The sequence below is a fragment of the Trachypithecus francoisi genome, unplaced genomic scaffold (assembly GCF_009764315.1).
Source record: "Trachypithecus francoisi isolate TF-2019V2 unplaced genomic scaffold, Tfra_2.0 Lachesis_group16, whole genome shotgun sequence".
Taxonomy (NCBI): domain Eukaryota; kingdom Metazoa; phylum Chordata; class Mammalia; order Primates; family Cercopithecidae; genus Trachypithecus; species Trachypithecus francoisi.
Genome location: NW_022681461.1, coordinates 50,999,525 through 51,026,143, shown reverse-complemented (window position 1 = coordinate 51,026,143; position 26,619 = coordinate 50,999,525). Strand labels below are relative to the sequence as shown.

The 26,619-nt window shown below is 36.5% G+C and overlaps 1 protein-coding gene across 10 annotated transcripts in view; it reads right to left on the bottom strand.

The window, feature by feature from the left end:
- FOCAD (focadhesin) overlaps positions 1-26,619 on the bottom strand; it is a 326,657-nt gene that overhangs the window by 64,658 nt on the left and 235,380 nt on the right. For all 10 annotated transcript variants that reach the window (XM_033237455.1, XM_033237451.1, XM_033237458.1 and 7 more), the window contains 6 exons: positions 25,826-25,918; positions 20,072-20,160; positions 12,874-12,918; positions 8,367-8,475; positions 5,711-5,827; positions 2,564-2,802 (listed from right to left, as the gene is read on the bottom strand). In XM_033237455.1, the coding sequence (XP_033093346.1) occupies positions 2,564-2,802; positions 5,711-5,827; positions 8,367-8,475; positions 12,874-12,918; positions 20,072-20,160; positions 25,826-25,918 (692 nt within the window). The remainder of the gene's footprint in view (positions 1-2,563; positions 2,803-5,710; positions 5,828-8,366; positions 8,476-12,873; positions 12,919-20,071; positions 20,161-25,825; positions 25,919-26,619) is intronic.

Sequence of the window (26,619 nt, the reverse complement as noted above, 5' to 3'; positions counted from 1 at the left end):
ATCGCACACATAGATTTAATAGCTTTAGCTAAATAAATCCTATAAAAGTTGTCCTTTGGAGTAAAATATACTTAAATATCCTAAACAAATGCTAAAGAAATCATACTTGTATTTTCTGGCAGTTATGACAGAAGCAAGAAGCTGTGGAACAATATTCAGGAGTCTTCTGAACAAATTCTAGATTGGAACTTATATTCAAGAGATTTTTCAAAAGCCTTAGCAAAAAACGAAATGATTTTCATAATTCTCTTTTTTTTTTTTTTTTTTTTGAGACAGTCTTGCTTTCTCACCCAGGCTGGAGTGCAGTGGCACAATGTCAGCTCACTGAAACCTCAGCCTCCTGGGCTCAAGCAATTCTCATGCCTCAGCTTCCAGAGTCGCTGGGACTACAGGCATCTGCCACCATGTCTGGCTGGTCTCAAACTCCTGGGCTCATGTGATCTGCCCACCTCGGCCTCCCAAAGTGCTGCAATTACAGATGTGATTCATAATTCTCTTCTACACGGTGATTTCTTAGTCTCTGAAAAACAACATACCGTCCTAATTCTGTTCCCATTAAAGGACCACATTGGGATACATTTGATGTCACTGACTAGTCAAAATCAACAGCTCTCAAAACACTTGCTTTTAGAAAAAAATTTAAACTTTCTCCAAAAATGAAATTATCTGTTAGTATTGTTACTACCTGGTAAAAAAATTTATTAGTATCAAAAGGCAAATATTTGAGATTCCTCAATTCCAACAAATTGGGAAGGTGGGAGCCATGAATAGTTATATTAGTAACGGCATTACTAACACACAGACCCTAAGTAGAAGCAGAACGCTATCAAACACAGGAACATCAGGGCAAAGTCAAAATTTGTAGTTATTCAGTGGGTGCTCAGCTAAGGAAGGAGCTTCCTGATGTCTTTGCCCAGCGTTTCCTTCAGGTGTGAATTCAAGTTAGACAAAAGGAGTGGAAGACAACCTAGGAAGCAGGGTCAAGAGTTTTGGGGGAATCATCATAGGTTTCTCCAGGGAGCATGATTAAGTTAACCACAAATACAAGCTTGTCAGCCTAAAAGCAGCAGCATCTCCTCCTAAGTTAGTGAAGAAAGTAGTCAGAGCCAGAATAGGATGAAATGAGTTGCCTCGAATTAAACTGCCACGGCTCATTTTTAGTTGCAAAACATGTTGCTTGAAAAGATACCAAAGAAAGAGCATGAACACAGATGGTGAAGAGACTGTCATTTGTAGCATACTAGCAAAGGGAAAAAAATCACTTTCAAGTTTTAAGTCTTTAAAAATACTTTGTGTTCTGTCACACACATAAGATATGTAACAGTCAAATCACATGCAAAGGGCAGTTTTTTATTCATCTCCAGAACAAGATCTATGTTTATTAGTGATGGTGAACAGGACAAAATGAATATTCTAGCCATATTGCACTTATGGCCTCAAAGACTAACAGAATCATCCCAATCATCTGACAGATGTTTCTAAGAGCTGAAAATGATCATCTGAAATATGGTATTCCCCCAAATCAATACCAATTCACATAAAAGTTTCACATACTCATGTTTGTGAACTTAATAGTCTCAAACTGAAATAAATATAGCATAGTGTCATCTAGTTTATCCACACCAACACCAGTTCTTGCCTTTGGACAGCTAATTTCTGCCAACCAGGAATTTAAAAAGAATCTAATATCACAACAGAATGCCTCTCCCTACTATCATATTTCCAATGTAGGAAAACAGGGATAATTCCAAGTCACTGACATCAAAATATTCATGATAAGCAAATATTCATGTTGTATCCCACTACAATCAATGTAGATACATAAAATTCTGAGACTTGCTAGAAAATAAAGAATAAGCAGTATGAACAACAAAACAAAAGTAGACTTATGCACCAAAAAAACCTTTCCGATTTAGTGGAATTTTCCACCTGAGTCTATTCCATTAGCTCCATTCAAGGGTCAAGTTAGCAGTCCAAAAATGAGCAATCAAAGTGAACAAAGCACACAGTATAATATGCACAGATTAAGACTCTTTAAGGATTATAAAAATGTGGCTAGGGCACAGGAAAAAAAAGCAATATTTAAAGCCGGGTACATGTAGTTCTCAGGTGATTCAGTGATTTCCAACACCCCTTAGGCACTAGAGATATGCCAATCCTCTCCTCTCATTTTACAGTGATATCAACAAAAGATTGGCAGTTATTTTCATCCCATATAAACCAGAAAAAAAGAAGCTTTTTACTTGGAGCACCATGAGATTAGACTTTTCTCATGTCCACCACACATAGGTACCTGGGGCTTTCACGTAAGCATGAAATGATTTTCAAGTAACCAATCGCTTTAATACTAGCAACTCTTAAAATACATGAACACCTCCATGATGGTGTTTTAGATAGATAAATTTACTCATAAAGAAGAAGAAAGGATCAACTTCCCCATCTCAGAAAGTTTAGCAAACACATGTTGCTCAGATACAATGTTTATGTATAGGTGTGTATGGGTACAAAACCCTTTGCAAAAAATCACAAAGAAGAAAAGCAGGAATATTTTAATACACTGTACCTGAGTTTCTCTTCACATAAGCGAGAGAGAAACATCCCTAAAGCAAGGCCCATGTGGATTTGAACGGCTGGAGACTCATCAGCACTTGGTTTCCCAGGTAACCTGGCAGTCAGCATGTTCAGGATTTCCTCAACCTTCTCTTTGCAAGAGATAATGAAAACTGGCACAAGGAGAGACAAAGCCGTGGCGGCAGCAGAACGGGCAATGGCACTAGCTGTGTTTTCACCAGAATAGGACTTCTAGGACATGCCAAAGAAAGAAAACAGGGTTAGCCTTTTATTTACAACGTGGAGGAAGCACATCTATCACAAAAGCACTATAAAACCACACAAGCTTCTCTTAGATCCACCCCGGCCGACACCCAAAATAATACATTTTTTAAAAATCCAAACATTTTTGTCTATAGATTATGTTTTCATTATTAATGAAACATTTTGCTACTAAATAATCAATTAATAATATCCTTTTAAATTTGAAAAACCAAATTACAAGTGTTTTCCTTTTAAAGGTTATAATTCCCTCACTATAAGGCTTGAAACAATTTCAGTGTTCCTAGAAGCCCACATGTGTATATATTAAAAAAAAAAATTGAAGCTATCTGAGCTTGGACAAACCAGCAAGTCACATTATAAATGTCCATAAAGCTAGGAGTTTTCCAGGAAAGAAAGGAAAAGGGAAGAAAAGAGTTTAACTTTAGTATGGAGAAACAAGTATAAATTTAGCACAGGGATCTATTGGCACATCTCCCAAAATTTTTTGGTGGGAACACTTCCCAGTAGATGGATTATTTCCTACAGGGGGTTAATTCCTTTTAATTAAAAAGGAAGTTGAAATCCTAAAAGCCTTTGGTTACAAAGCAATAACCAGCTATTCAAAATGAAATGGAGAGCTCTATATGCCCCTTCCTACATGTAATTATGGGAAAAGAAATGAATAACAGCCCTAATAAAATGACAGAGCAGCTGAATATGAACAGCTTCTATAAGAATCCCATGTTAGAGAGCTCTACCAGACATTATATATATTTATAAATATGTCTCAAGTGGGAAAGAAAGCCCGTTTATCATTCCTCACTATTATCCAATTTAAAATTTCAGACACACCATAAGGATGGTGTTGTCCCTTGCAGTCAAAGCACATTAAAAGGTGTTTTTAATTCTAGGCCCATTTGCTCTCTAAGCTTTGGTACTTTAAGGATAAAAATCAAACATACTAAGTTACACTTTAAATTAATATAGCACTATTTTAATGATAATGTTACTCAAAACGACCCAGATGGTAGCACACAGGAAATAAAGTGACTTTTAAAACACAGCTTTGAAAAGTATGGTAATGCAAAATCTCACAAAGATAAGAGGCAATCAGAGCTGACCAGTAAAGAGATTATTTTTATTGGTTTGCAAGAACTAAGCAGCATATGAGAAATTTCATACAGTGCCCTGCTCTGGTGAATAACTGAACTAGATATTTATTACAAAGACCTCCACATAAGCATATAAAGTTTTCATTCATCATTAAAGAAATAACAACACTTCTGATGAAAAGTAAATCATCATACAGCAATTAACTTTTTGAGCAAAATTTACCTTCTAATTTAATTCTACATCATCTCATAAGTCATTTTTTTTTTTTAACCTTGACTATCATTAAAAATCTAGCTCTAAACCCAAAGCGCCTGATGAATACATACCTGATCTTCCCAAGGGCAGGAGGACAGAGGCACACACAATATACAGAGAAGACCTTCGGCATTGAGGTTTTAGGCTAAATTCATGATCTTAGCAACAGTTCAGAATTTGTATTGTATTTTTATTAAAATCAACTATAATCCTCTGCCACTCAGCTGATTGTCCCATGATCATTATAATTCCCTAGGCAATGGATAGTAATAGGGTAGGACCAAAATAGTTCTACACAGATACAGAAATAAAGCATGTACTACGACCAATAAAAGGAAAAGGAAACCTAAACAAAAAAGTGTTTTCTCATTTTGCTTCAAATCTTAGAATGCAAGCATGAAGACAGAGGATGGGTAACAGGTGGCTTCTTTTTTTTTTTTTTTTAATGATCAACAACATTACTTTCTATTTACAGAGTGTTTATAGTTTGCAAAACATTTTTACATAAAATATATTATTTGATCTTCACAGTCTTTTTAGACAGTTGGCAAAGCATTAATTTTTACTTTCATTTTGCAGATAAGAAAAATAAGAAATGATGAAGTAAGTGTCAACAGTCACAAAAACTAGAAGGGGGGAGCAAGGGCTACAATTACTGCAGATGATATTGTTCAATTCCTTCATTTTCTAAATAAGGACAAAAAGACTTAAAGAGGTTGAGTGAATTGCCCAAGGTCACACAACCTGAAATGAAAAAAAAAACTATGGCTAGAAACTTGGAGTCCCCACATTTCAGACACCGTTTACTCTATTATAACTGTAGCTCTCAACCCTGACTACACATTAGAATAACTGAGAGAGCTCTCAAAATGCTGATGCCCAGAGTTTATCCATGAGCAATTAAATCAGCAGTGGGGACTATACATCAGTATTTCTTTTTATATGTGTGTATATATATATTTCACATATGTTATATATGCATATGTACATACATATATAATATTTAGACATTTCTTATAATTTATATATAATATTTCCATATTTTATATATATAATATTTCTTGTGTGTGTGTGTATTTAAAGTTCCCCAGGTGATTCTAACAAATAGCCAGGGATGAGAATCATTACACTATATAATGGATTTTTTTTTTTTTTTTTTGAGATGGAGTTTTTCTCTTGTTGCCTAGGCTGCAGTGCAATGGTGCAATCTTGGCTCACCACAACCTCTGCCTCCCGGGTTCAAGTGATTCTCTTGCCTCAGCCTCCCAAGTAGCTGGAATTACAGGCATGCGCCACCACGCCCAGCTAATTTTGTATTTTTAGTAGAGACGGGATTTCTCCATGTTAGTCAGGCTGGTCTCGAACTCCCAATCTCAGGTGATCCGCCCACCTCAGACTTCCAAAGTGCTGGGATTACAGGCATGAGCTACCGTGCCTGGCCTTTTATATAATGGATTTCATGTGAACAACTGATGTCCTAAGAGTCAACCCTTGAGTTTTCTGATCATGTTTTATTTCTTGCACTTACATAATAAAACCAGGAGAGAAGCTGCCCTCTGGGTTGGTAATGGCTATCCACAATGACCAAGAGTGTATCAAGTACCATGGAAATCCACTCTTTCATTGAAAGGAAATTAGGTTGAACCTGCAGATGAATTAAAAACATGAAACGATTATGGAAAAAAGAAAACAAATCTAAAGATTATTTCTAAATCCAGGGTGTAACTCCCTTCTATATTAAACAATAAAGTGCTATCATCAAAAAGTAAACTTCATCTGCTTGGACTAGGAGCATGCACGTATGAGGTGTACAGGTAGTTGACAAATACACATTTTACCCTCACCTGTGCCCCAAAAGAAATAAGATTTACCTTTTATGAACAAGTTAGCAGAAGAGGATAGATGCTGCAAAACAGAACTATCCAAGAGCCCTTCAGAGCTCTCCTGTGTTGAGTGAATCATAGTGAAGATAATATGGAGGTTAAAAGGACAGATGTGCAAAAAACACAATTTAAAATTTCTCATTTCTATGACTTCTTATTTGCCAAAGGAGGCAATAAACAGCCCACAAAAGTCTGATCAACATCCCTAGCATTTCTGGTGACTATTAACATTTAGTTGTCATTTCAAGCATCTTGACAACATTCACCCAACTCACTGAAAGATTAGGTAGAAAACATGAATTATCTTCAGTTTGAAAAAGAAGAGGAAAGAGAACACAAAACCAAAACAACAACAAAACCCCACTCATTAAAAATAAAACTTGGTTATTAAAGTCACTCATGACCATGGATGTCAAAAGCATTCATTAACTCATATGGTAACTGGAATTACTGTAATTCCTTGAATCAAACAAGGCTGTCACATCTTCAAATCTTTTGTTGGTGTTCATATGCAGGTTTGAATAATGTTTGAAAGTTTCAACTTTAATCAAATAATGAGGTCTTGAATTTGCATTGAGTAATAGCTAAAGGCAAGGTCATCATGAATAAAAGCAAAGCCCCATCTTTGGACTGTGTGGTTTCTCAATGTGTGTTGCAGTGTGTTGGTGTGGAGGAGAAAGTGAGAAAGGCTGGAACTCAAACTCTGAGCTAGACTCCTTTATTATTGGGGAAAATACTGTATAACTGGTAGTTTGACAAAAATAACACCAAAGTGAAGGGATCATAGAAAGGGGCATTGACTTTTTAGGTTGTAGATCTATGCAGCATTCTGCCTCTGTTAAAATATTCCATGGCTCTCTGAAAGACATGAAACATTTCCTCTCTATAAAATTTCCATCTTTCTTATTAGTAAGATTGTAAGTTTAAAATTAAATTTTCATAGGGTAATTAACTAATATCATTCATGCAATAATGCCTTGGCCTCTTTCCCTTCCCTACATGTAATATATATCCATGGCTTTTGCCACACAGCACCAATTCTCTGTTTACTGGCAGTAGCACCCTTTTCAGAGTTCTGTCTTCCCCACTATTTGAAGGTTAAATGCTCAATCAAGCTAGCTGTCCTACACTATCCAAGGGGTAGGCCTAGGACCCAAGGGACTCTGAATTTTAAGTAAGTGATACAAGGACAATAAATGACTGAAGTTGTTCTCGCCCACTGGAGGTGGTCTGCTTAGATGTTTCGTTAGTACCTGTTGCCTGGACTCCCCAACTTGCCTTGGTTCTTGTTTTTCCCAAAACTCAGTTTTTAAGCTTTGCCTTCAATTCCATGGGCTTCTAGATTCCATATACTTCCTGTTCCTTTTTTGTTTAAATGAGTCATCAGAGTTGGTTGTTTTTAGTGTGCCACCAAAAAAACCCACAACAAAAATAGAATACAGATAGCCCATAAGATACTCCTTGAGGACAGAGAGAGACTGAATAGTTTTGAATGGTTATTACTAATGAGAGCTTAGTAACTATGAGCTATTGTGCTTCACATATATTAATTCATTTAATCCTTCCAATAATCCTATCTGTTATTGTTATCCCTCCATTTTACAGATGGGGAAATAGGTTCTGAAAGAGGAAATTGCTACAAATAGGCCATAGTGGTAGTAAGTGGAGGTAATAGGATCTAAATATAGGACTTTCCTATTCCAAAGCCTATATTTTTTAACAACTCAGTTATGTCATCTCTATATGATGATGGCAACCAGATAATGAGACTTAAAACAAGAATAAATTCATGCCTTTTTATTTAGACAGATATGAATTATCCAAGAAAGTACACTGGAAATGAACAGTGGCCAGCTCACCACATGTTTAATTAAGAAATAACTGCCTTGCAAAAATGAATAGGCACTTTGTCATTGACATCTACAATTAAAATGCAAAGTACATTTTTTTCACTCAATAAACACTGCTTATTTATCATTTTGACAGCATTGTTCACTTCCAGTAAGCCTAGTTAACCTTGTAAGATTGGTTACCACTGATATAATCACAAAAAGATAACCCCTATGGCATAACATTGGCACCTTCAAATAGATATGACCACTTAACAGTGATGGAGAAAGGAAAACAGAAAAGCAGCAAAGTTAGGAAGACACTAAGGCTCACAGTATAAAGGCCCATCTAGTACTATAACTTGGTGCCATAATCACAGAATCTAACCTTGTAAGTCCAGGGCCAGGCTACTTAAAGCCAGGCTTAAAAAGACATAACCAAAGCCCAATTGTTTAAATTACCCCAACTAACCTCCAGGAGCCCGTCAGAGTCTGAGGAGAGGCTGGCTTCATGTCTAGACACGATGACAGCAAGGCTGCTTAGAGCTAACAGCGCATTGCCTTTCACTACCGGACTCTCCCTGTTCAAAAGGAAAAAAAATTCAACAGAGAACCTTGGTATTAACCAGGAGAAGAGAAAGAGCGAATACAGGAGGGTAGATGAAGTCAAAAAGCAACTTGTATTTCTTCACAGAGTCTTGTAAATGCAGGTCTGTTTGTTCCCTGAGGCCAACAGTTTCTTTCCTTCCTTCTGACTCTAGAGCTGATTCTGAACTCTTATCAATGTAGTATGGGTCATTATGCCTTTTTATAACTTAAAAATCCAAGCTTAGTAAGTTGTTTCTTCCTAAATTTCTATTTCATCATTTAACATTACATTTCCTAGGCTCTCTTCTATGTCATTTTTGGCCTATTTAAAATTATTGATTTGTTCTAAAAACATAACTAAGACAGTTATGTCAATAAGCCCAGCCGATTAGAATGGTCTTTGGCTTTTCTGAAGCACTGGTACGTTGAATTGGCTTCTAGCAAACCACTTCAGACTGCACACCTTACAATTTGACACATGGCAGCTTTTCTCACTCATTATTATCCTCTCTTTCTTTCTCTTAATATGGCAAAGCTATCAACCTGAAAGTCAGTTTGAAATATAATTTGGAGACCCCAGATAAAATGCAAAGGAAAAAGGGCTGTTTTTAGACTATTTGGTCTGAAAGTTGCCTTTTTATATCATCTAAATGGTAGCCTTCTAATATTAGCAATAAACTCTTATGTTTGACTTCGGAATTTAACATAAAAACCTGAACCTTTTTAATATACTTACCATTGGAAAATGTACATTTAATATTATTCCATAATTAGCTGATCCTATAAAGTCCCCTATGGGACACCAATGAGATGCTCTAGGTTTGCCAATTCTGTTATAACAGAACTCCAGCAGTAAGAGCACCCATACCATCAGATCGTTCAGTTCTCAGTCCTATGATGTGGTTTCCCATAAATACAGACAATGTTCCCTAAAATTTGGACTTGAAACTTGAATCTGAATTCAGTGCATGATCCAAGAACCACTTCCTGCTTACCTCAGGGCAGGACTACAACAGATGTGAGGGATAAAGAAGATTTTCAACTCTGCTCCCTTAATGAGCCTAGTACCTCCAGTCTCAAGCCATAGTCTCAATTGAACACTGAGTCAGTGGGTATTAAATTGTTGGCGCACACATGTTTTCTTGCATTTCTGCTTCCATTTGGTAAGAATGGGACTCAGGACTTGCCATTAACAAATCCTTCCATCTACCTATTCACTCATTCCTCCTTCCCCCTCTCAGTCCCACTTTAGAGTGGGTAAGCTCTGTGAAGGCTTGAAGTCTTGATCATTTTGTTCACTCCCCTCCACCTCAATTTATTCCTCCATGAGGACTGTCAAAAGTTAGTAAGACATCAACATTTATAATGGGGAGGGTTGGAGGAGAAAATGGGAAGGAAGCCTTGAGGTCTAAGCAGATGGATCCAAGCTGGGTTTTGCTAGAGTACTGCAAAGAGAATTACAGAGCACTCATACAGCTAATAAGAAAACACAAGGGAACAAGGTGGGATTTGGTCACTCCTAGGTGCCCTAGCCATAAAATCATTTAATAAAAACAAAATTAAATATTTTATTTCTAATAGTATCTCTTCCTTTTAACAGAATATCCTGAGGCCTTTCCTACTGCAAAATGGTCATGAATCCCTAAAGCTGAGTTTTAAAAATAGTTTTAAATTCTGAGTGATCTGAGAATTAGAGTCCCAGTTTTATTATCCTGCAGAAAACATGAGGTCATTAGAATCTGGGTATCAAACGTCATAAAACAAATATATTAGACAACATAACATAAAAAGTTATTTTTAACCCCAAAATTCTGAAAGAGAAATTAGCCTCAGTTTTAAAACAGTACCAAAAACTATTTTATTTCAAATCCTTCACTAGTCTTGACATACCTGAGCATGTATTGTTCTTAAGTAATGGAGAAAAATTTATTTAAAACCACTAGTAATAAGATCTTTGGTTGCAGAATGAACGGATATTTGGACAATAATCTTTGAATTAAAAACCTAGTCCACTCTACACAGTGCAGCCCTAGGCCAAGTTACACATTTCACAAAGGTACCATGACTAACTTTTCGCATTCCCTTCATGCCTGCCACAATGACTTATGGATAGAAGGTACTCAATACATACTCAGTGAAATGAATTCAAGGAGGAGCTGGAGAGGTGGGAATCTACAACTGGTTCAGTAAAAACTCATCACCTTGTTGCTCAAATAACTATCCCCTAACAGTCAAATGGCAGCAACTAATTTGCATAATAACATGTCAGCATCCATACAGTATTTATCTAGGCAACACCACTGACATTTTAATTAAATTGTCCTTTAAAACAAAATGATGTTATTAATCTAATTAAAACGCACAAGGAAGGATGAGTTACACTGATGTTTTCTTACAGACAAAGTATTACATTACATATTAGTAAAGTGACTCAATATTTTAGGGATTTTTATCTTCAGGTTTAAATCTGCTTAATAAATAATAATGGAAATAAATTTACATCATTCATCAGGTTTTATACATGTTCTGATTCTCCCTTACCCCATCCCTGAAGCTTTAAAAATGTTATTAAATGAACAAACCAGGATCTTCCCATGATTGGTATTTTACTTTTTGCATTTAACTTCTAGCTCTGAACAAAACAAGCCCTATCCTGACCCAAATCAGCCTGTGGCAGCTGTAGCTAAGGATAGGGAAGCTACACTGGCAGTGGGCAGTGGTGAAGACCTCACAGGGTTGGAGGAAGCCAGTGGGAAGAAGACGACAGGGTGACAGAATGATTTTTACCCCCTGCTCTATCACTAATCTCTCAGCCTCCAGACCTAAAATATCTCTTATTCACTTGCTGCCATTCCTAGTATTGTCAAGATTGCTTTATTAAAATAAGGTCTATAAGATACTTTGTAAGTTTTGATGAGAAGGCAATGCCATGAGAATATGAATTATTTTTACTCATGTGAACACAGTTTCTTTAGGTACTAGTCAAGAAGTGATGCTTTATGAATCTGAAGATCACTATCATCCTGGAATACAATTTTACAATGGAAAATTGCAACAGCTACTAGACAGGAGAAATTATAATGTGCTTTAGGAGAAAGTTGGTAGTTTCTTCTGCATTCAAGCTTTTTGCTGCAAAGGTCAAAGCACTGCTTTTAATAGGATATACGTAGACTACCTAAGAGAACAAACTATGACAGGTAAAGGTCAAAGACAGCCTGCATTCTCATCCCAGCATCCCCTCCCCCTCTGATATGCAACTGTGCCCTCTCCCACTGTGTCTGCAATTCACCAAACGGGGAAAAAAAGACATACATGAGTCTCTATCTAAGCTCTCTGTACTTCAGTTTTCATTTTATCAACAGGTATTTCCCAGTGCCTTCCATAGGACTGAGTCGGGGAGGATTATCACTTCTATTTATCTTTATCCAGAAGACATGAGACTGATTAGTGATAATCTGCTGAGATCAGACTTCACAGTTAAGTGTCTGTTTAAGAAATTACTGATAGAAAGCTAACTCTAAGGTAGATCATTTTTTGTTTTAAGGCAAAATCTATTTAGCTACAGAAGGTTTTGTGACATGAAAAGGATAAACTATACTACAATTAAAAATTTCTAGATGATATGGACTTTCAATACACATGAAATTCTCTAGGTCAAAGGTATATCTATGTTAGCTGAAGGCGAAAAAGAAAGGAGTCAAACAGAAATGGCAGCAGTTAAAGGAGATGGTGGAAGGGAGGAGTGTAACTGGCATGTAACTTACTGCCAGGAACAACTAGTCAACTTATTAGTTAACAAAGGAACCTGAAGAGATTGTTCAAGCAAGTTCTGGGTATTTTTTAGTGAGAGCTGGCTTAAGGTAAATAAAAACCATCAAGGCAGTGACAATCAAGTAATTTTTGTTAAGACACCATAAGCATATGACTAAAACTGCTTTTTTAATGGGCCTTGGCATTAGTTTTTAGTATTTAAAAATTCAATTTTTAGATATGCTGAACCCAATAACACCAATGGAACAAAAGGAAGTACTACCAACATAACTCATATTAGCAAGGACTTTTTTTTTTTATCCCCTTGAACTAAATTACAATCCTTTAAGTCTACGCCAAAGCACATGTCATCTGTTAGGTATATAGCAGGGGCTCAACTTCAGTGACTCCTGATGTAAAAGTTATATGTTAGTACCAATCCCTCTGTATTTTCACAAAAAGACATGTAGTAAGAATTCACCTACTATAAGAAAGGGTAATGATTAATTTTTTTGAAAAATAATTGAAGAGTACTTTAAAATCCTTTGACATGCTCTAAAAGGAGAAAATGTATGTACCATGTACCTGCCAGGAAAAAGTATTTATAAAAAATGTTTGATAAAAGACTAAATGGATCTTACTTTGCAGCTGCCTTGGTGATCTCATCAGTCAGCATGTCTCTAACCCTGCAATAAAGATGGAAAATAAATAAGAGTTTATGGTAGAACAAGAAATCATTCCTTTTTCTTTTTCATCAATTAATAAGAACATCCAGCAATGGCTCCAGATCTTAAAACTATATTAGAATTTCAGTGTAAGGTGAAAGAACTGCAATAAGGGCTCTGTTTCAAAGACAGCTTCATTTTCCTGCTCATGAGGTCACTGAGTTGAGGCAAGGAGGAGGTGAATGTGTAACTGAGAGGGGATATACGACAGCACTGTAACAGTATTATCTCAGATGGAGTGGTGCGTATACAAGGGTCCATTATATTAGTCTCTACAATGAACTGAATGTTTGCATACCCCACCAAATTCACATGTTGAAATCCTAATCCCCAATGTGGTGGCATTTTGAAGCCCAAATGGACCAAGACAGCCTCTCTTTTTTACCTGAGAGCTCACCAAAACATCAATTTACAATTTCCAAATTGTACATATGAAATGGTTGCTATGTATTTATAGAAAATGCAATTTCAAACTTTGGTTATATAGTCACGGGAAAGCCAAAAGAAAATAATTATGCTTGTGGGTTAGAAAGAAGGTATGTACAATTCAAATATTTACAGAACCTAATTTTTTAATTCAACATAGAATTTTCAAGATAAAGTAAAAAATAACCACTTGTTGTCAAATTTACTTTTTTAAAAGGATTGTTTTCAATATAAACATTGACTTTTATAAATTAAAGGTTTCATAAATACTATTAAAGTTATTGCATTTAAATATAAATTATATTGACATTCATAAATATTTACATTTGATATATAATAAAATCTTAGCTATTCAGCACTCTGAGAATGAGTCACTCTTAAGAGGCAAGTTTTTCAGACAGGTGCAATACCTCCTATAGATCTCAATCTTTTATTTTTCAAAAGCATTTGACTGTAAATTTCTCTAAAATGTACGGTCTCGTTTCTGTGTTCCTAAATGGAATATAGTCCATTCAACGTAGTATTTCACTGGTCAATGTAGGATATTTACAAATGATGACCTATGTATACTTACATTTAAGGTCAAACCTTCCACTTGTGCACTAAAGCTACTTCTCTACTCCCTCCTCTCTGCTGCATCACACATTTTTCCATCTCTACTTGTATTATTCCCCTTAGCATGTGAACCTACTGTAGTATCCACCCTCTAAAAGAAGAAAGAAGAACAAGCCCACCAGCTATTGCCCCATTTCTTAGTCGGTTATACATCAAAACTCCTGTAAAAGATTATCTATATTTGATGACCCTAGTTATCTCCTTCCACTCTCTCTAGATCCTGGCTTTTGTCTCAATAACTCTTACCAAAACAGCTCCCGTCATGATCACCAATCATTTTCAAGAGACTGAATCTAATGCTCAATTCTTGGTCCCTATCTTCTGCAGCCTAACAGCAGCATTTGACACAGTTGGTTGTTCCTGTCTTAGAACGCCTTCTTTCCTTGGCTTTTAAGATTTTACTCTCTTTTGTTTCTTTTTCTACATCACTGATAACTAATTTTCCATCTGCTTTATTGGTTCCCTCTTCATCTTCCCCACCTTTAAATATAGAACCAGGGCTCAATCTTTTGAAATCTTCTCTTTCTGTATTCACTCCCTAAGTGACCTTACCCAGCATCATGATTTTAAATGCCATCAATATGCTGATGTTTTCTAAATTCACCTCTCTAGCCCTGAGCTCTCCCTGGAACTACAGACTAGTCAACAACCTGCTTGCTATCTCTAATTGGAGGCTAATGAGGCATCTCAGGCCTAAGTCCAAAATCTGATTCCTACTCTACGCAGCCCTGCTTTTCTCTAGTCTTCCTTGTCTTAAATGGAAATGCCATACTTTTGTTTAGAGTTAAAATCTTGGGGTATCTTTGATCCCTTTCTTTCTCATCCTTTATTTCAAGTATTAGCATTTATATCATATGGTATCTGCTTAAAATGATTCAAAATCAATTTACTTTTCCACAATAACATCGTAGTCTAAAACACTATTATGTCTTGCCTAATTTATTGCAACAGACTCCTAACCATGCCCCGCAGGGTGTATTTTCAACGTAACAGCTAGAGTGGTCCTTTTAAACCATGAGTCAAATTCTATGATTAAGATCTGCCAATGTTTCTCCATCTCTCTCACAAAGTCCTCTTTGTGCTGGCAAAGACTCTCCACCGTGCAATCTCCCAAACTTCTCTACTCTTACGTCTACTACTTCCATCCTTGCTCTCTCCATGCCACACAGGCTTTGCCAGGTACACTCCCAGGGCCTATGATGAATTCACTGTTTCCTCTTCCTAGAATGCTCTTCCGCATATAGCTTGGCTCACTCCACCACTTCTTTCAGGTCTCATTCAAATGCCACATTATTAAAAAGACTCTGAACACCCTACAGAAAATGGTAATGCCACCCCCCAATCTCCCTCAAGCCTCATTCACTCTCTATTCCCTTTATCATACTTTATTTTTCCTCAACGAATCAACTTCTATCATATTCCATTTGTTTATTTGCTTATTATAGGTTTCCATCTACTCAAGTATAAGCTTTGGAAGGACAAAAAAGGGGCTTTATTCACTACTGTTCCTCTGTGCTTAGAACAGTGCCTGACACATGACAGACACTCAATAAATAGTTTTTGAAATAATAAATCAATTTTTTATTGCGACTATTTGATTCCTCTCTCTTTTCTTCTTATTAGTCTTGCTAGCGGTCTGTCATTTTGTTGATCTTTTCAAAAACCAACTCCTGGATTCATTGATTTTTTGGAGGGTTTTTTGTGTCTCTATCTCCTTCAGCTCTGCTCTGAGCTTAGTTATTTAAAAAATGATAAAGGGGATATCTCCACCGACCCCACAGAAATACAAACAACCATCAGAGAATACTATAAATGCCTCTACGCAAATCAACTAGAAAATCTAGAAGAAATGGATAATTTCCTGGACACTTACAGTCTCCCAAGACTAAACCAGGAAGAAGTTGAATCCCTGAATAGACCAATAGCAGGCTCTGAAATTGAGGCAACAATTATAGCCTACCCACCAAAAAAAGTCCAGGACCAGATGGATTCACAGCTGAATTCTACCAGAGGTACAAGGAGGAGCTGGTACCATTCCTTCTGAAACTATTTCAATCAATAGAAAAAGAGGGAATCCTCCCCAACTCTTTTTATGAGGCCAACATCATCCTGATACCAAAGCCTGGCAGAGACACAACAAAAAAAGAGAATTTTAGACCAATATCCCTGATGAACATCGATGCAAAAATTCTCAATAAAATACTGGCAAACCGGATTCAGCAGCACATCAAAAAGCTTATCCACCATGATCAAGTGGGCTTCATCCCTGGGATGCAAGGCTGGTTCAACATTCGCAAATCAATAAACGTAATCCAGCATATAAACAGAACCAAAGACAAGAACCACATGATTATCTCAATAGATGCAGAAAAGGCTTTTGACAAAATTCAACAGCCCTTTATGCTAAAAACGCTCAATAAATTTGGTATTGATGGAACGTACCTCAAAATAATAAGAGCTATTTATGACAAACCCACAGCTAATATCATACTGAATGGGCAAAAACTGGAAAAATTCCCTTTGAAAACTGGCACAAGACAGGGATGCCCTCTCTCACCACTCCTATTCAACATCGTGTTGGAAGTTCTGGCTAGGGCAATCAGGCAAGAGAAAGAAATCAAGGGTATCCAGTTAGGAAAAGAAGAAGTCAAATTGTCCCTGTTTGCAGATGACATGATTGTATATTTAGAAAACCCCATTGTCTCAGCCCAAAATCTCCTTAAGCTGATAAGCAACTTCAGCAAAGTCTCAGGATACAAAATAATGTGCAAAAATCACAAGCATTCTTATACACCAGTAACAGACAAGCAGAGAGCCAAATCAGGAATCAACTTCCATTCACAATTGCTTCAAAGAGAATAAAATACCTAGGAATCCAGCTTACAAGGGATGTAAAGGACCTCTTCAAGGAGAACTACAAACCACTGCTCAGTGAAATCAAAGAGGACACAAACAAATGGAAGAACATACCATGCTCATGGATAGGAAGAATCAATATCGTGAAAATGCCATACTGCCCAAGGTTATTTATAGATTCAATGCCATCCCCATCAAGCTACCAATGAGTTTCTTCACAGAATTGGAAAAAACGGCTTTAAAGTTCATATGGAACCAAAAAGAGCCCGCATTGCCAAGACAATCCTAAGTCAAAAGGACAAAGCTGGAGGCGTCACGCTACCTGACTTCAAACTATACTACAAGGCTACAGTAACCAAAACAGCATGGTACTGGTACCACAACAGAGATATAGACCAATGGAACAGAACAGAGTCCTCAGAAATATACCACACATCTACAGCCATCTGATCTTTGACAAACCTGAGAGAAACAAGAAATGGGGAAAGGATTCCCTATTTAATAAATGGTGCTGGGAAAATTGGCTAGCCATAAGTAGAAAGCTGAAACTGGATCCTTTCCTTACCCCTTATACGAAAATTAATTCAAGATGGATCAGAGACTTAAATGTTAGACCTAATACCATAAAAACCCTAGAAGAAAATCTAGGTAGTACCATTCAGGACATAGGCATGGGCAAGGACTTCATGTCTAAAACACCAAAAGCAACGGCAGCAAAAGCAAAAATTGACACATGGGATCTAATTAATTAAAGAGCTTTTGCACAGCTAAGGAAACTACCATCAGAGTGAACAGGCAACCTACAGAATGGAGAAAATTTTTGCAACCTACTCATCTGACAAAGGGCTAATATCCAGAATCTACAAAGAACTCAAACAAATATACAAGAAAAAAACAAACAACCCCATCAAAAAGTGGGGAAAGGATATGAACAGACATTTCTCAAAAGAAGACATTCATACAGCCAACAGACACATGAAAAAATGCTCATCATCACTCGCCATCAGAGAAATGCAAATCAAAACCACAATGAGATACCATCTCACACCAGTTAGAATGGCAATCATTAAGAAGTCAGGAAACAACAGGTGTTGGAGAGGATGTGGAGAAATAGGAACACTTTTACACTGTTGGTGGGATTGTAAACTAATTCAACCATTATGGAAAACAGTATGGCGATTCCTCAAGGATCTAGAACTAGATGTACCATATGACCCAGCCATCCCACTACTGGGTATATACCCAAAGGATTATAAATTACTCTACTACAAAGACACATGCACACGTATGTTTATTGCGGCACTATTCACAATAGCAAAGACTTGGAATCAACCCAAATGTCCATCTGTGACAGACTGGATTAAGAAAATGTGGCACATATACACCATGGAATACTATGCAGCCATCAAAAAGGATGAGTTTGCGTCCTTTGTAGGGACATGGATGCAGCTGGAATCCATCATTCTTAGCAAACTATCACAAGAAGAGAAAACCAAACACCGCATGTTCTCACTCATAGGTGGGAACTGAACAATGAGATCACTTGGACTCGGGAAGGGGAACATCACACACTGGGGCCTATCATGGGGAGGGGGGAGGAGGGAGGGATTGCATTGGGGAGTTATACATGATATAAACGTCATGCACATGTACCTAGAACTTAAAGTATAATAAAAAAAAAAAAAAAAAAAGAACAAAAAAAAAATAAATAAATAAAAAATAAAAAATATCATTCTGTTAGCCAGAACTTTCAGCATCATATTAAATAGTAGAGGCAATATTATCTTGATCTCAAACTTATGTGGAATGTGTTTAAAGTTAATCCATTAAGTAAGGTACTTGCTGTACATTTGGTCCTTTATAAGGTTAAATAATTTTCCTTCTATTAAAAGTTTTTATCATTAATAAGTGAAAAAAAAAAAAAAAAAAAGAAATAATAAATCAAGTGACGACTTTACTTAGATTTGGGATTGTGTTCCAATTAAGTGAGGATGATGAAGAGCTCGCTTCAAGGTAGCTTATTAGTCACTGCAGATTTAACTAAATCTTTCTTTCTTTTTTTTTTTTTTTAATAAAGACAGGGTTTTGCCATGTTGCCCAAGTTGGCCTTGAATTCCTGGGTTCAAATTCCTGGGTTCAAGGCCACCTGCCTTGGCCTTCCAAAATGCCGGCACTACAGGCGTAAACCACCACACCCAGCCTATATCATTCTTAAGAAACTTCTAGGGACCTGTCTCCTTTATACCCATATATACACAGCTCATGAGTTTCACCAGCAATATGTATCGATAGGTCTTTCTATATATTTTAAAGAACTTAGCAAATATACTACTTCACCAATTATCACTTTCAGATGATTAAATTAAAAATAAATGCAAAAGGCATAAGCAAATAGGATGCAAAACTCTCTAATCCTAAATCCAATATCATAATGTTTAAACTTCATTGCCGTTTTTTTACAAATCTAGAAAATATGGCTTAGAATACAATTAATCAAACACACCACACAGTTTCTGCTTTTCTACATGAGCTAATTGTCAATAAATGAAAACCTATAATTAAATAACCGTTGGACAGATTGTCAGATTAAAGCAACCTGTGGTTGTAGGCAAAGCTATTTGGGCACTTTACTTACATTTAGGCTGGTGAAACACAAATATGAAAGGGTATTCTTCTCAACCCATGTAACAATTTAAGTTGCTTTTATGAACCAGTACTAATATATTTCCAGATAATATAGTGGGAATTCCCGAGGAAATGTCTGCCAAAGAAATTAAAGCCATGACGTGGTAAAGTTGCTCCTAATAATTATGTCTTGGGGAAGAGGGGAGCAGAAGAGGGGAGAAGTAATCCTTGACTACATGTGAGGTAGGAAAGCAATGAACAGAGTGGGAAAAACAGAATTTTTCATTCAAAAGCATATAAAATAATCAGTTACAGGTGGAAAAGGGAAAAAGCAAACTGTTTCCACATTGTTTTAGAATGTGTGTGTGTGTGTGTGTGTGTGCGTGTGCGTGTGCGTGTGTGTATGTATAATTTATAAATAAAGCTCTCCATCTTCTATCTAGGGAATACATCTATCAGCTCTTCTGTCATTTCCCCTTCAGGCTCATATAGAAGTTAAACCTGCTAATCTTAAAGCCTTTAAAGTAGTTACCTTTCCCCTCATAGCTCACTTCCCATGACAAATAACGGGCAGCTGAACACGAACCCTTACCAGAGCCAGGCTGTGCTCTTTTTGTACTGCACCTCCTCAGGTTCTTCTTTTCCATGTTTTAACTGCAACTCCAGCTCTCCTAGTCTTCCCTGCAAAAATCACAGCATAAATCAGCATGCAAACTCGATGGCTGAAGTGATTTTAAAATTTCTTTGGAAAACACAGATATATCATTTCCAATTTGGCCTTAAGTGTTCAGGATAGGATATTAGATTATGAAAAAGAATGTGTGAGGAGAAATCATCACATCAATGCTCAGGTATTTCTACATTCATCAAAGAGGTAAAATCCTAGAGAAGTTGTATGTTTGGCAAATTTAGTGCAGAGAATTTCATTTGGGGATACTTACTGAATCAAATTTGAATTTCAGAGGTCCCATTTAAAAAATCTCCTATATGCTAGTGATCTGCCTTTGTTAGCAACTGATAATTTTAGCTAACACCAAAATATACCAAGATTGAGGGACATACACCAGTATTAAAACAGAAAAGTAGAAAACAAGCTAGATAAAGCATGCAACACTTAAGATTCAGGTAAGATACAACATAAGTTATTCTCCAACAGCTCCACATCACAATTCTATTTCTTGAGTGAACTTATAAAAATAGATACCATAATTCCCAAATTCTACCATGTGAAAAAAAATATTGCTAACATTGTTCAAGTCCAAGGCCTTTAAATATGTATTATCTTTTCCAGTTTTTTACTCAGAATTATTTTAATCAGATGCTTCCCCCTCTACTCCATCATCAATTACATTATCTAAATGTGATTAAAATATTGATTTGTTGGTGGGCCCTAACTTGGACAAGAATTCAGCAGTGTAATGCCCAACCATTACCAGAAGTAGATGTGCCAGTTTACATCTCACAAGCAGTAAACAAGAGTTCTGGTTACTTCATATTCTCACCAGCATTCAGAACCGTCAGGCTTTTAATTTTTACCATTTTGGTCTTCACTATGGTTTTAATGTTATTTCATTATTCACTAGTGAGATTGTGTATCTTTTCACATCTTACTTAACTATCAGGATTTTTCTATTCTGTCCATTTTTCTATTAGCTGTCTTTTTCTTATTGATTTTAGAGTCCTAAGATATAGTCTATAGAAGAAAAGTATATATCTCTCCATACTTAGAAAAGTGATACACATTGAAGAGTTAAGGACATAGGCTCAGAATGCCTTGGCCTAATGCCATTTACACTTACTGGCTGTGTAAACTCAGACAAGTTACTTCACTTCTCTAAGCTTCAGTTCCCTCATTTGTAAAATGTGGCCAACAAATATCTCATGGTATTAAAGCATGACATTAAATAATGTAAAAAAGTGCCTATTTAGCATAGTGCCTGATAACAAATAATAGCTACCGTTATTAGATTTGTTGTCAATAACCAAAGATCTCTTACCCCCTCTTATTTTCTTACAAAACCATCTTTCATGAATTTATCTAAATATCTCCTGAAATAATCCATATTTTTACCTGTATAATCTCATGGAGTAAGAGGTTCCCAAAAATGTAATATCCAGACTATAAAGTTGTATGTCCTAGTACTTCTCACAGTTACTCACTCTGTGAGGTCAAAGAGTATTTATCAATTTACAGAGTTTGTGTATTTAGCACAACTCCCAACTCACCATACCCTGGGGCTCGCCAGTTCAGGCACTCTGAGATGTAACACGGACACTCTATTCACATCCTTCATAGTTTGTTTGCTTCAATCATATCCATCCTCATTCTCCATACTTTCAAAGATAGAATTCTGGCCCTTTCATTCTCCTGTTTGTTTCTTGGAAACTAGCAAGATATTAATATTGGTCTCCCACGAGTCCAGGCAAAACAAAGTATAAAACAATTTTTATTGCCTGTCTCAGTTATGCTTCTTAAATTATGCCTCCTTACTCCTGAAACATTTCCTATAATGTTTTTCCAAAAAAGGCAAGGAACAAGAAATTAAAAGGTTAAAATTCGTTTAAAAATAAACAAAATACAAGAAAACTAGAATACATGCACCTTCTTAAGAAAGCCTACCATTTTAATCTTCCCTGCGGTCACAAACCAGCACAACTGTGACTAAGTCGTTTTCATGTTTATTCTTTCTCTGAGTCTGTTCTTTTCTATCCCCTTTTCTGGAATGTCTCCCTCATTAATCCCTGCCAGCTAATCTATGTTGGGCTATTTACTCAGATCCATGTTGCCTTCCAATTCTTGACTTACTGGTAATAGAGAGATCCAGCAGCATTCATCTCAGTCATCTCTGCTTTTCTGATTAACATTTTTGAGAAAAACTTATTGGGAGCAAAATGGCTTACAGTGATCACCTGAATTGAGGTTTTTTTGGATTGCCTGTAGATTCCAATGATTAATCTAGCTATCCCCTCTGATGTTTAATCTTTAGCCTATACCATAAGAACTTGTTGATTATAGTAAGCAATTTCACCTAGCTTCCTATACATTTAAAACAAAACAAACATACACACACAAAAAAGGAAAAAAAGTATAAATTGTCATAGAGTAACTTATTAGAAGCTGCAGTTCCTGATCTGGGCTCTGATTTCAGATTATTTGGCAACTAGACGGCCAATTCAGGAAAAAACATCTACAGTTAATTTGCTTTCATACCTTTCTCCTGTTTGAGATCATATTTACAATTCCAAAGAGCCCTTTTCACAAAGGCTGGAGACCTTAACCTCCACAGCATCCCAGAAGGGTAACAAGATAAAGACTGCAGAGGGCTCCTAACTAAAATGGCCTCTGTACTGCCAGTCAGCTTCTATCTGCATTTTTCATCTTGATGGGAAGAAATCTAAATACCTCTCCATGTCAACCACTTTGATATGCTTACAGTTAAAAACCCCAGGTTCCTATGGAAAAATTAGGTAAGGCTTGAAGCAGACATCTAAGCAGAAGCTACAAGTAGTGTTCAGATCTCAGACTTACATCCTAATTAGCCTCCGGGAAGTAATGGAGAATGTACCTTTTAGTGTGTTTCCTAGGCTTAATTGAATAAAACATCGCTCCTCGAAATGATCCTCTAGTTTAATGCTAAAAAATGTGTCTAGCACCAGATGGAAGTAACTGTAATTCCTGTACAGAAAAAGTGTCTTCTAGGACAGAAATTCTTGATATAGACAAGGAGTCTGGCAGTTGCTCCAATTATTCTAAGATACCATAAACTCTATTTAAGTGTGTGGACTCATTTAAAAAACTTGTTTAAGCGTAAATGCATCAGTGTACTTTCAAGTAATAGTGATAGCCTAAAACACACTGCTGTACTTTTAAATAATACTGCAAATCTTATTTTAATCCATCCTTTCACTTTCTCTTCTTTTGTCACCAATTCTCAATGGAACTGGACTTACTAGAAATCCAAAGTAAAGGGATTTTAAATGATAAATAAAGATACCAACCATCACCTTAATAGCAGAATAACTGACCTGCATTGCTAAAAATCATGAAAAATCTACAGGTTTTTCATAGATTAAATAGCTCTGCCCTTTAAAACATTAAACAAATTTGCGTTATTTATTATAACAATTAATGACAGTGTTAGGGAAAATACATGGCACAGTGGAAAAGGCTAAGGCTCTGGAGTCAGACAAATCCAGGTTAAGTTCCTGTATTTTCGTTTAGTGCCTGTTGGGTTCCTGAACTGTTTGCTTTGCTTTCCTAGCTAACCCTGCTTCCCCGTCTATAATCCCATTATACATGGGGTTAATAACATCCATTTCAAAGAGTTTCTGTACAGATTAATTGAAATAATATATGTTAAGTATTGGACATACACTAGTTACTCAACAAACCATAGCTCTTATTAAAAAAAAAAATCATGGCTTTTTTTTAATCAATTGCAAGTCATCTGCAGAAGTATACTATAATCCTATTCAATTTAGCCTTTCTTACACTAAGAGCTAAATAGAATTCTCAGCTCATCCTTCAGATGAAGGAGGAGCTCTTCATCCCTTTCTCCAGGTGCCCATAGCATTTTGAACATCCTTTACTAATGCAGCAAAGATACTGTACTGGAATTGCTATTGGGCATGTTAGCCTCCCCCAGTGGACTGGGAGCTCATTGTGAGGAAAGAGTGCCCTCGGTATCCCACACACCCAGCATGGGACCTCCCCAATAAAACATGTTCCATAAATGTTTGGTGAAGAAAAAACTCAACATTACTTGGGGAAAAATGAATGTGAAAAAAAGTGCATACTCTGACTTGCAATCTCATGCTTCCTGACTAAAAACTGTAATTGGCTGTTAAAGAAATATAGAGACGTGAGTCATTCATTCATTCACTCATGCATTTATCCAAAACATGCTGGGTGCCCAGATGCTGCTGAAGATAAAAATTGAGTAAGGAAACAATAAGCAAAAGAAAACGATGATTCCAAAGGAACATCTTTAAAATGCAGATTACAGTACATTTAGGGGATCTTCTAAAACCGTTTGCTCAAAGTTTGGCTGGTAGACTATGTGGATTTAAATCACCTGGCAGCTTGTAGAACATGGAGATTCCTGGTCCCCAACTCACTTCTAATGAATCAGAATCACTGAAGATACATTAGTGTTTTACGAGTTCTAGGATCCGTAAGATGGGTTGCAAAAAGGTTTTGAGATTAGAACACCATTGCCCAGACAGCCATTCCTCTCAACCTATCCTATGCCCCCCTTACTCCCTCACCTCATTTTATAGGAGAGCTGTTATCTCTAACCACAATACCACACTTCTAACCCTCCATGGCAATCTTATTCTGGGACATAAATTACTTAAGTAGCATCGGATTTTTCCTATTATCCTTAATAATCAATTTTAAGCTAGGAAAAACAATTAAGCTAGTTGTTTTCTTATATTGTTAACTGTATATTCCCCAACTGATTAAAAATTATTTCTAATTTTAAAAATTAACAAACTATAACTTATAATATTATTGGATCAAATAAACTCAAATTGAGTATATCTCATTCATTTAATGAGCAACTAGTATGTCTAGACACTTAGGTCAGGGCCAGAGACAACAGACCTCCTGCCCTTAGGAGCATAGAGACAACTGGAGGTCCTCGCCAAATAACTAACATAAGAGCTTCAAAAGGGGAAGCTCAGATACTAAGCAAGTACACAAGAAGGGCATATAATCCAGCGGGGAGAGAAGTAAGGCACACAGTGCCTGACCAGATAAATTGATCTAGAGAACAAGTAGAAATTAGGTAGATAAAGAACAAGTAGAAATTAGGTGGGTAAAGAAGGAATGGCAGGGTCAGAGACAGAAAGAATAGTGTGTGTAAAAGCTAAGAGGTTAGGAAAGACATACTGAGTTTAGGAAAACAAAGAAATTTAACAAGACTGAAACATAAAAATCTGGGGGAAGTTTAAAGAGACCAGGCTGGAGATGTAAGCAAGTCCAGCTTGAGGAAGCACTGGTATAATGGAAGACGATGAGCTCAGTTTGGGATGCACTCAAATCAGGTGCTGTGGGGCAGCCAAGCGAGGATGTCCAGAAGGCAGCAGGATGGAGGAGAGTGACACTCAGGAGGGAGTTCTGGATGGGAGACACGGATTTGGGGGGCATCGATGTTTAATTTTAACTGCAGCAATGCAAAATATATATATATATATGCCTCACATTCTTTTATGAGCAAAAACAACCATTACATTTTTGGTAGTGCTGTTTTTCCAACTGCTTTTATATTAAATACACATTTGCAGTAAAAAGTGAGATGAGACATTTCGCCAAAGCAAATCTATCCTGTGGTTTCATTACCTGTAAAATGGCATGATAAGCTCGACTCATGTATGCAAGCCAGGCCTGTGGAAGGAAAATCGCACGGTGCCACTCTGAAAGCTGGATATGAACCTGTGGGAAAAATGTAACACAGCATGTTAGACTATACAGTATTAAAACAGAATAAAATTATAACTGTATCATCAGTTCTTTCTTTTCCTTAAGTGGTTTAGATTCTGAAAACAAACCAAATCAGTCTAGGATCAGAACCACAAATAATATCTTTTGGATATTCCTAAGGAGAAGAGTTTAGAGTCTTGTGAAGACAAAATAAAGTAAGCCTAGAATTTTGTAAATCAAAGCAAATAAAATCCTACAATAATAACAAGTTAAAATGTACATGCAATACAAATCTACCCTTGAAAATTAGGGGGAAACTCTAATTTCAAGGCATCTTGCCAATGTCAGGAAACTAGGCATTGTCTAACAAATCCCCTTGGTAATTTTAAATAAAAATAAATATTGCTCATATCCTGGATTTCCAATATGACCATTCTGAAGTAATAAACTTATATTGCCAACAGAAATATCATGTTGTATAGAAACCACAGTGGTAAGAGCATGCAAATGAGTACTGCACACAGCAATTGTGCATACCACTAGATAAATGGCCTTTAATCAGTGTGGGTAAACAAGAGAAAAATTATATATGCCAACATGGAAACCCTGTTTCTCAATAGAAGCCCAGACAAAACATCTGGTTTTCATAGTCATTTCTGTTTCTACCTATTAGTACATGGCTCTCTTGCAACAAATCTTCCCAAGGTCTGCTT